Source organism: Pararge aegeria, chromosome 15, assembly GCF_905163445.1.
Source record: "Pararge aegeria chromosome 15, ilParAegt1.1, whole genome shotgun sequence".
In the NCBI taxonomy this organism is placed as follows: Eukaryota; Metazoa; Arthropoda; class Insecta; order Lepidoptera; family Nymphalidae; genus Pararge; species Pararge aegeria.
In genome coordinates this window covers 8,743,644-8,754,389 of record NC_053194.1, presented here as the reverse complement: position 1 = coordinate 8,754,389, position 10,746 = coordinate 8,743,644, and the positions used below count along the sequence as shown (strand labels likewise).

General features: G+C 34.9%; 1 protein-coding gene across 3 annotated transcripts in view; it reads right to left on the bottom strand.

Annotated features, from left to right (window-relative positions):
- Positions 1-283: 283 nt before the first annotated feature.
- Positions 284-10,746, bottom strand: part of LOC120629742 (glutamate receptor ionotropic, kainate 2) — a 31,521-nt gene continuing 21,058 nt past the window's right edge. The window contains exons 13-20 of one of the 3 annotated variants that reach the window (XM_039898758.1): positions 9,449-9,586; positions 7,219-7,417; positions 6,325-6,556; positions 5,558-5,673; positions 3,904-4,059; positions 2,430-2,451; positions 749-757; positions 606-678 (exon numbers count right to left, since the gene is read on the bottom strand). In XM_039898758.1, coding sequence (XP_039754692.1) covers positions 2,440-2,451; positions 3,904-4,059; positions 5,558-5,673; positions 6,325-6,556; positions 7,219-7,417; positions 9,449-9,586 — 853 coding nt within the window. In that variant the 3' untranslated portion in view covers positions 606-678; positions 749-757; positions 2,430-2,439. Of the gene's footprint in view, positions 679-748; positions 758-2,429; positions 2,452-3,903; positions 4,060-5,557; positions 5,674-6,324; positions 6,557-7,218; positions 7,418-9,448; positions 9,587-10,016; positions 10,149-10,746 lie in introns of all 3 variants that reach the window. The other 2 variants (XM_039898757.1, XM_039898756.1) reach the window with 2 other exon arrangements.

Here is a 10,746-nt window from a genome sequence, read left to right as displayed (position 1 = left end):
ACATAATTTCGTTATTCAAATATTAAAAATCGACATTAAATCGAAGAGTTTATTGTATCATATTCAATCAGTAAGTCGAAGACATCAAAACGTATGTTCCTTGCGCTAAAGAAATGAGTTATTTACAATTCGAGAGTTAAATATATTTATCAAATTCACTACTTATGTAAAAAAGATAATTAAAAATGTGATAATATTTACAAATACATAATAAACTTTACTACACCACGTTTGGCACAAACAAATATATATAATTGGTATCATTTTCACATAGAAATTAATCTCTAAAACACATTTTCATTCAAATACGTAAAATTTCACAACAATATTATTGTATCTTAAACCGTTATACGATATGGTTTATTTACATGCTACGGTACGAGTACGAGACGATCTTGTCTTGGCGCGTCGTGTCGGTTTGGCAGTTAACATCACAGGGCACTTGGATTGCGTTGACCTCTGAATGGGGTTGCGTACAGTCTGTGGAGCCTACACATCGCTCGGGGGCGAGGAGGCTGAGTTTGGGCGCTAGTGCAGCTGGCTTTTTGTACTGAACCCGTAGTGCAAGTACGGGGAGTCCGACCCCTCCCGCGGGCCGCCCGTGCCCCCGCTCCCTCCCCCACTTGGACACTTCAAAGCAGACCGAAGCTCAGATGCCATTTCCGAACAAAGCGAAGCCTGAACAAACAAATTAAATGGTAAAATGTAAAACACTGGGAACGAAAGAAAGCGCTTTAAATTAATTTACCTCTTCCTTCTGCGTTTCCGGCGGCGGTGAAACAGATAACATTTAATGATAAAGGGATTTGTTGTACAGTTAATGTTATACTTTACTTCTCTAGTTAAGTGCTAGCTTTTGTCTACAACAAGATAGTCACTATAATATCTATGTTGGGCACGCTTTTTTACTTGATCCAACGCTACGCGACCCGCATTGGTATAAATCGTGGTGTTGAGAGACGAGGTGATGGTATTAGGCACACATTTAGATTTGACTATAAACGCGTCGCGTGGCTTTGGGTGACGTATTATAAGTCTGCTGGGTATTTTTTATAATGAAATTTCCATATTAAAAGAACACGTGAGACAACGTGAGAACTCGGTGAGAAAAGCTGCCATTTTGAAACCAGGGTGTATGTGTATTATATTAGTGTATCTAGGTGGAAGAAATCTATCATTGTCTACAGTAAAAGTTGTCCGACCAAGCAAACAATACTTTAAAACGTGTTTAAAACAACTTTTAAGAACACGACTTTAGCGGCTAGCTTCTTTGTTTTATTAAAGTAATAACATAGACATTGTAGCGGTAACGGTTCGACGAGTGCAAATGTTGCGTTATTTTAACTGATTTTAAAAAAAGGGAAGGTATTTAATGTCTTCTCTAAATTTTTAATAATATATTTCGGAGAAGGAGGACTCAAAATACATTAGAAAATTACTGGTAATCCGTAAAGAATTTTTCTACCAAAATGACCTAGTGCATAGAAAATCCAGGTAGTTTTTTTTTAACTGTAATGCTTATGTAAGTACAAATAGGGTAATATCTTTATAGGTTAAAAACTATGTGAATTCTTTAAATCTATCCGACACGGGAAGAAAAGATAAGAAATGAAGTCGATTGGCTAAGTGCTGCTAATAATTGTTGGCTATCATTAAAAGTGTGCGAGAGTAAGACCAAACTGATGCGTTGACCTCTTGTCTTGACCTCGACCAATAACAGGGCTCGTTTTTAGCCTGGTGCGTCTCTGATTGGTCGTTTTGCACTCCTAGTTGTCCTTCTGTGTACGCAAATTAGGCGCCTTGGATTGGCTTTGTCTTATGGGATTTTGCAGACATAAAGGCGGTCAGGAGTTTATGCTTTCCGCGTACGTGTTCGGAAATCTATGCACACCACTGCAGTAGTCGAGTCGCGTTTGCAAAGATGTCTCCGCAAGCCAGTTACTAGGCCGTGTTTTAGGGAACCGTGTTTTGGTTGGTGGAATCCCGATATAACCTCATTGCTAAATCCTCACGTACCGTTACGTCAACTCGTACGTTTGAAAAGAGTTTTTTCTGTACAGATATAGGTACTCAGTAGGTATCAGCACGAAGAAAATAAAATTTTTCTACCTTAGAGCATTGTAATAACCGCTAAGTCGTCGCGCGTTCGATTTTATATATTTACTAAAATGTTATAATACATAATCGTTAAAGACAACCAAAATGTTATGCGAAACTAGGCTAAGAATACAGACGTTTGTGTTCTTGAAAACTTACTGCGGAAGAATGATGGCGTGACCGCCTAGACAGTCTTCGAAATCCCCAAGACAACCAATAGCTTTAACAACCCACGCAACTCCGACCCACTAGTCTAGCATAACCTAATTTAGGAATTTTGGTATCCAATAACATGTACATTATCTAGCAATTACATAAAAAGTGAACTTTACCAATGGACTCTTAAAAATAAACCTAGAACAAAGTAAATTGTGCTTGTTAACTAATATTGTCATAAGGAATGGAAAATTTAGTAAAAAAAAAACAAGGCCTAATTGTTATTGTAATAAATCTTCAGACTTATTTATGAACAAAATACTTACAATCACAAGTGTATATATAATACAACAATAAATAATTATAAGTTCGTGTGTAACTTCTCTTTCTCTCTTTATGGTTTGCGTGGAATACTTTAATGGCTAATCCTAGTTTTCACCTCACATGATTTTATTACCTATTTAAAATACCAAAAATCACAAAAATAGCTTTGTTTTGTTCATTTGTTTCCAAGTTATAATAACAATAGAAAAATTATCGGAAAATGTTATACGTGGAAACTGGATTGCGACCAAAATATCTAAAATATTCCAACGAAGTTAACATTGTTTTAAACTTATGTTGAAGCATGTTTGATAACATTTTAAACGTATGTGTGGGAACAACATGATTAATAACATGCAAAACCTTGGAAATATTAAATGCAGTTAACAACGTGGTAGAGTCATGCGTTTATGTAGTAACCCTTAAAGCGTTCTTTGAGTGTTGTATAGCTATAGAGTTCTTGTAAAGCTTATTTTTAACGTTACAGTTAGTACCTATATAGCCCATTCCCCAGAATCCCTAAGGTGCTGCGCAAACTTAGATACACTTTGTTAGAAAATGAGATAAAAACCGGCAACAAGGGGTATTTTATTTATATTTCTTCATGATCGTAGAATAGTGACGGTCTTGCTGGTTTTTTAACTGCATTTTAATTGTATAGTTTAGAAATAAAATTTACATTTAATAAGGTTATTTTTTTTTGTCTTTTTAAATATTGCACTCAGAAAACTCAACTGAAATTTATATAAAATAACATTAGTATGGAACGTATACATAACGCAACCTACTACAAAGTTTGACAAAATTAAAATACGCCATTCTTAATGAACTTTAAAAGGTTCTGGGATAAGATGTTAAAATAAAGGGTACAATCTATCTCTATTCCAACTTCAGCCACCTTGGCTCGGTTATTTTCACGTGAAGGAATAGCAAACATCCAAGCACACAAACCTTCTCATTTATTGCAGACTTTTTGCATATGGTTGCTTTTACTCGTTGCAACGTTCAAACATTGTTTAAAAAAGGGAACAAGAAACTTGCAAGATTTCATAGGAGACAAGTCCGTGACAAATTATATTGGTAAAAATTTTGCTCAACACACGCTCTAGTCCTGATATCCCGGGGATAAAGTGGGTTAGTGCCCGGTTCCCGCAACCGGAAACTGCAACCATGTTTTCCCGTGTCGGTTGCAGTAAGTGACTACGTTTGCGCAGCACCTTATAAATAGCTTCCTCATCTTATTTTGATTTATGGCTGAGTGAGAACTTAAGCCAGCTGGCAACCCGTTATATGATCGAATTTAAACATGAGGCGGTTAATACATACCCGTTCATCCACTGCAACCTTACGCGACTTCCACACAAATTCGCAGACGGCGATAACACAGGCAACACCCATGCCTCCCATTAGCACTACAAACACACCGCCAACATTCGCCAGGCCCAGCTCGTTTGCGGTTGATGACGACTTTGATGTTTCATCCTAGTTAAAAGACAATATTTAGTTATTTTACTAATCACCAATCATCGATAGCACATAACAGTTCACTGGACTAAAAGCCTCTATGAAGGGTCTAGCCCATAATCACCACGCTGAGCAGACGGGTTGGTGATCGCAGTTGACGGTGGCAGTAGACAGGATAGCTGCTACCCGCTCTACGTTATTCCCTTAGTCGCCTTGAGGCGACACGTGAGGAGGGGTGGTCACAATTACTGTATTCTGATCTGCCGTCAACACAGCGCGCATTTATTCTACAAATACTATCTATCTTATATATATATATATATATATAAAAGAGAAAGTGTGTGGGTATGTTCCGTATAGGCTCCCAAACGGCTGTAACGATTGCAATGAAACTTTCAGGGAATCTCCGGATTGACTTGGCGAGTAATCCTGTAAAGTTTGGTGACAATCGGAGCACTCCTATTTTTGAACTGTCAAATACAGCTTTTATTTACTATGATGATATTCTATTATTGGGTGTACATGGGTGTAGATAATGATCTTCACCCGCTCGAGAAGATAATAGAAGAGAATTAATACAGAGAGAAATAAATGATTTAATATATTATGAGATTTAAATTAAAAATTTAATGATGTAAGTTTATTTTTTAAATAAAATAAAGCAAAATCTAGCCCGGCGAAGCGGGCTGCGTACGCTAGTATTTTATATCTTCATTGCCTTCAATGACAGGACGAAATTCTTGAACTTATTGCATTTCAGACCTGACAAGATACCCCAAAGTCAAAAAATTCAAAATTTAAAATTCATTTATTTTCAAAAGGCCTACTTTATAAGCGCTTTTGAAACGTCAAGTATGTCTGTTTGTAGTGACTCTACCACCGGTTCGGAAAGCAGATTCTACCGAGAAGAGCCGGCAAGAACGCAGTAGTTGCTCTTTTCCAACATCAACATCTACAATAATTTTTCTATCTTGCGGGAGATGAGAGCGAAGCTGGCTGATTCCAATCTACCTTGTCATTAAGAAATTCATCAAATGTAACCTCGCTGTATTAGATGTGTTTATACACATTTTTGAAACGGATGCAACGGTAGGTTCAGAATTACCTTAGGAATCTTGTTGTAAAAGCGTATACTCAACCCCACAAAGGAGTTCTGCACGTTTCGCAGACGATATGCAGATATAGCTAATTTATGTCCGTTATATACTCGGAGAATCACTACGAAATCAAATTTAAAAATGGTAAGAATCGTTGTTATGGATATAACGAAGCTGGATGAAATTAATTCGAGGAATAATAAAAACGTAAATAAGGAAATTACTAAATAGAGCTTATTTTCCTAAGCCGGACGGACGGAAACGTAAACAACCTAATGGAATAGATTTGAAGGAAAACATTTACATTCTTCACAATACCACACAATTGCAAAGTTACCGGGAGCTAAATAATTCTTGATTCATGAAGTATCAAAAACTGTGTGACATAATAAAACAAAGTTAACCAAATTTTTACTTACTCTACAAGATCCACCGCCACGTTTCTCTTTCCACCATTTTGTTTTTAAAATATGCAATTTTCCCTCCTCTTGCAATTTCAAAACTGCCCCGCTAATGGCCGTACGGTATGGTGAATCTACAAACGCAAGCGTACGTTAGACCTATGACCGGAATTAATTTGCTTTTTTTTTCACTTTTTAACAGAACGGCTATAAGCCCACAGAGGAAAATTCCTTATTACGAGTAGGTCAATAAAACTTTAAAAAGACTTTAAGATTTCATCTGGTATACCTCAAATTTTAGGTCAATAGATTACTCGCTAGTTGCTTTACAGGCTTTGCTCTTATGTTATTATAAAACATAAGAAAAAAGTTTTTATTTAAAAATTTTTAATTAAGATATAAATTCTTACTCCGTGTTATCAAAGTACATTTATTACTAGGAAATGGTAAACTCGATTTCATTTACTCCGTTATAAATAGAAAATTGATAACAAAAACCTGTAACTGGAAATTGAGTCTGTAATTGAGCAGAATAAACATGGAATAAGGAAGCACCACTTCGTTCATCCTTCCTCAGGTTCCGATCGAGCAAATCAATTTATTGTAAATGCAAACAGAAAATTATAAATATTGCACACATGTCCGCTCGTCTTCGCGCTTCTGATAGCGAGATCGAACACAAAAGGTCAATCAACTCAGTCAATTCTCACAATACTACTCACTAACCAAACGTACGATCGTTATTGGTTTAAGATTTACTTAATTACGTAGTAAACATATCTCACTTGGTGGCATTGCAATTCCGTATCCCTTCGAGTCCAACATCCCTCCAACTTGAGTGAGATCGCAGTTTCTTTCAACCACGTACTCTATGGTAGTAGACTCCATGAGATAGGCATAACCACCTTTCCCTCGCATAACCCTCTCTTCCCCCTCCTTGTTACTGCTAGTAAACACAGTAGGCCGAGCAGATTCCATGAATGACCACATACGTTGATAAGTTGAGAAGTTAGAATCCTGTTGTGAAGGTATAAAAATAATTTAAATCACTATATTTCATTTGGTAACTCTTTTATCCGATTTTAGTTCTAGGTTCTCAGATCGACCCGATGTGTCTATTTTCACTCATTAATTGTAAACCGACTTAAATATTATTTTTCCTAATTTTAATTTAAATATTTTGTGAATTTTGTGATGCACTTTATAGTTAATGTTTTTATATAGCTGAACTATGTGATCTCATGGACACATCTTTATTATATGGGTAGAAGGGGAAAGGTGTAATGAAAGCAAATATCCATTACACAGTTGGGTATAAACTCATCCGAGTAGATTATATTTAAACAAATGCCTTGGCACTATTATTTTGCTCAAATATGGCGTCTGTTTTACTGCTGTTTATAAGGCGCGCGAACATAATATGAGAACCAGTCTTAGCTGTAAAGTTAGACAGTCATTTTTATATGAATATAAAAAGCATCTATGATTCAAAAAAATAACAAATTGAAAGTTGCTTAGCCAGATTTAAATTATAGAATAAATTATTTTAGTTGAGAATTGTAAATCGAATCGCATTTATAATTTTTAAACATCTAATTTGGCAAAATTTGGGATTAATATGGGATAACTAACAACTATAATGATAACAAACAAAAAAAAAAGAAAAGTATTTTGTTTACCCGAAAGAAAGCGGCAGTAGATCCTCCTTTCAAAGCACCGTATTTGATTTTAGTTTGCTTGGCCAAATCTTCGGCGCTTTCTATTGGTGAATCCATTCTTTCAACAGTGAGAAAAGCGGCCAAGTTAGCCGTATAAGAAGATATCATGATCAGGGTAAAAAACCACCACATTCCCGCTACCATCCGGGTTGATACAGCTCTAAATAATTATTTATTATTAAAATTAAAACATTATTACGTCCAGCATGAAAAAAACATAGCTTATATAAACACAATATTATGTTGACGAATAACGGACAACTAATTATTATAAAAATACCACCGGACTGATGATCATTGTTAAGCCTTTTGTGATTAGAAACCTGGATATTTGTGGAAATAAGCAGTACCACAGCCATAGAAAATGACCGTGATAAGCCTTATATACAAGGCTATAAGGCCTAGTATAAAAAAAAAAAACAAAGGAATTTTACCTAGTGTAAACTAGTTAAAATGAAACAATTTTCATTTTGATTTGATAGAGTAAATCTTACTTCACTTCACTTTATATAAAAAACAGCAGTTAAAGAAAATGCAAAATTTTTTTTAGAGTAAAAATTTTTTTCGACGAAAGGAAAATAAACTCGAGACAATCTTGAGTACCTAGTTTCCGCGTCATTCGCCTGTACCTAACTCAAACATTTTGAAAACACCTCTTTTTGAATTATTTTTAGCAGCAGAAGTTCTGCTACAACTTTACATATCGTTTTGGTTAGCGCAAATTCATAATAAGCGATATCCTAAACATCAAAATGAATTATCATAAATAATGTTTCGGTCCGACAAATTTCTTAACCCTAATGGAAAAAGAGTTAATTAAATGAGTTGAAGTTAGGGCATTTCCCACGCCAAAACTAGCTTAATTTCTTTGATTCCCTGTTTATAAAATCCTTCAAATTGCCTTGCAAAACTTTTCCTATATTTTTTTTGCGTTGCGGCACGCTGATATACCGCCTGTGGTCTGCGGTTGTCCATGTAAAATGTACCAAAGTGGTCAATTTTTGCAAAGCAATGCACTGCAACGCATCCCGCATCTGTGTGTTGGATACTCGGTTCTGTAGTTTTTTATTCGTACTGTAATTTACATCAGTCACTTTATAATATTTATTTGGAACTATATTTACATTATTTTATTCATAAAAAGTATTGGTCGATAAAGTAAAATACATTTAAGGCACCAATCTACTCCAGCTCATCAGTCCGGATGTAGTCTTAGTTTGTAGCACGTAGTTCCTCCATTTTGTGCACGATTCATGCCCGCCAACTTTGTATTATCAAACTAAATTTTAATTTATGATGTAATATTTTAGGTAAGCGTAATCTTGTGCAAAAGAATATAGTAAATTGCTGCAGTGCAGAGTTGCAGTTTGCGGGCATGATCAATATACAAAAAAAGGCTTATTTGTAAAATGCTAAATTCCGTTATTAATGAAATCACAATGAACATTAAACACAACGATTAAAACTACATTTTAGACTTGATGCAGCAAGCTATGGATACTATCAAAGCTCAAAGATATTACGTGCAATGTAAACCTATTTCAATTTAGCAACTAAATTACAAACTTTTAAGCTAACTATAGTGAAAACCCCGCAGTAGTTAAGATCCCCAGCACGCCTCTATTTAGATTGGTCGGTCGTCTACCGAAGCTTGATATTCACAAAGGGCTGCGGTCTCTTTGAAGTTAATTAGCAAAAGGAAGTTCTTATGATGCCCGCAATTGCAAGTGATAGTTTATAGATAGCAAAATCTCTTTTTGGTAATATATTGGTTGGTGACTTCAGTCCTTTGAGAATGTTTGCTTAATTTTGGCTTGTAATTTTGTTTATTTATATTAATGTCAATTACTGTCGTTTTAACTAGGGATGTTACAGAGCTTTCATTTTGTATCTGAAACTTTGATATATTTTCAATTCCTCTTTGTCTCTTTTGAAACGATCTTTTTACGCCAAAGAGTCGGTGTACGTAGTTTTGAAACCACTGTAAATTGAGTCAAAATGCGATCTGTTATTTTCTACTTAATGTTTGTTGTTTGCATTTTAATATATTAAAATTAATCCCTAAATTTCGAGTTTTATTTAGGTTTACATGAGACTTTTTTCAATTTTCATTTGCACTTGATTTTCACTTTTTAGACATTGATTCCGTTTGTACAATAAGACATCCGTAACATCACTAGCGTTAACTTACTTCGGTGCGATATCCGAACCTTGCTGCATCAAGGACCCGATAGTGAACCACAGCGAGTTCAACAGTGTGAACTGATTCTCCAGCACCGGCGGCTCGTCAAGGCAGTTCCGTGGACTGTCCCACTCGTACGGGCTGAACCTGCGCCCAAATATGCCTTTTTAATTTTTGAAATCTTGAATTCTTTTGTTATTCTTCCGCAAATTTGAAACATTTTTGAAAGAAGTAAGTTTTTGCGTGCAATTTTTATTTTATGTTAGAATGACTTTATAAAATAAAAATAACAAAATAGATTCTAAGATGAAATACATTTCAAAAACCATATTAAGGGTTTCAGAAAAAAATGGATCGATACAATTTTACCTTAGACAACTTAGTAGGTAGTCAAGACAAAGGAAAACCAAGTTTTTTTGTAACAAAGAAAGAAATACAAAAGATTCAAGATATTTTCAAATATATTGGACATTTCTGTGGACTTCGCTGAGGTCACTCAAATCCTGATACATAGGAACACTTGAATTAATTCAAGTGTATTGGGCATCAGATTCATAGATGTTCTATGTTATCTTACTTGGGTAGAAAGTCACAGCTTTGTTGCATTAGGGATCCAATCGCAAACCACAAACAGTTCGCGAGTGAGAAAATATTTTCCATTTTTTCACCATCCGGCGTATGCGTTTGATGCCATTCGTATGGAGTGAACCTATTGAATGAAGTCCTTAGTCACGATTGTAGTAAGTAGGTAAAATATTTTCTACTAGTACAACAAGCTGATAAAATTAGTAGCTCATAAATTTAACGACATTCATGTTATTAATGTGATAGTTTCTAATCATGTTTTTAAGTTTTGATTCAATTACGCTTTTGTAAATGATATTTAACACTTGCAACTTGCACTAAACTATGTCTCGCATTTCACATGATAGTTTCTGGTACTGGAGATTTGGTAAATCATTAATTTCGAGACAATAATTGACAGTTTAGTGACCAGATTGGTAATAAGAACGGAGTGCTTTTGTAACTCGTTGACTACTATTGATTAAAGTAACATAGTACGTATAAGTGATATATATTAAGAATCTTAAGCACTTATCATAGTTGCAAATCTGGTGATATTGTAATAATAAGTATAGTAATAAAAGACTCAATCTATGGCTTATTATATTTGCTTTAGTTTGAAACTTAATTCAGTATTGATGGTTCGTTTCAAGTTAGGGAATGATAGATTTAGCTCGTCAAATCAAGGTATTAAAATATTTAAATAAGGTCACAATGATATGAGTTACGTAATTAACCTTACA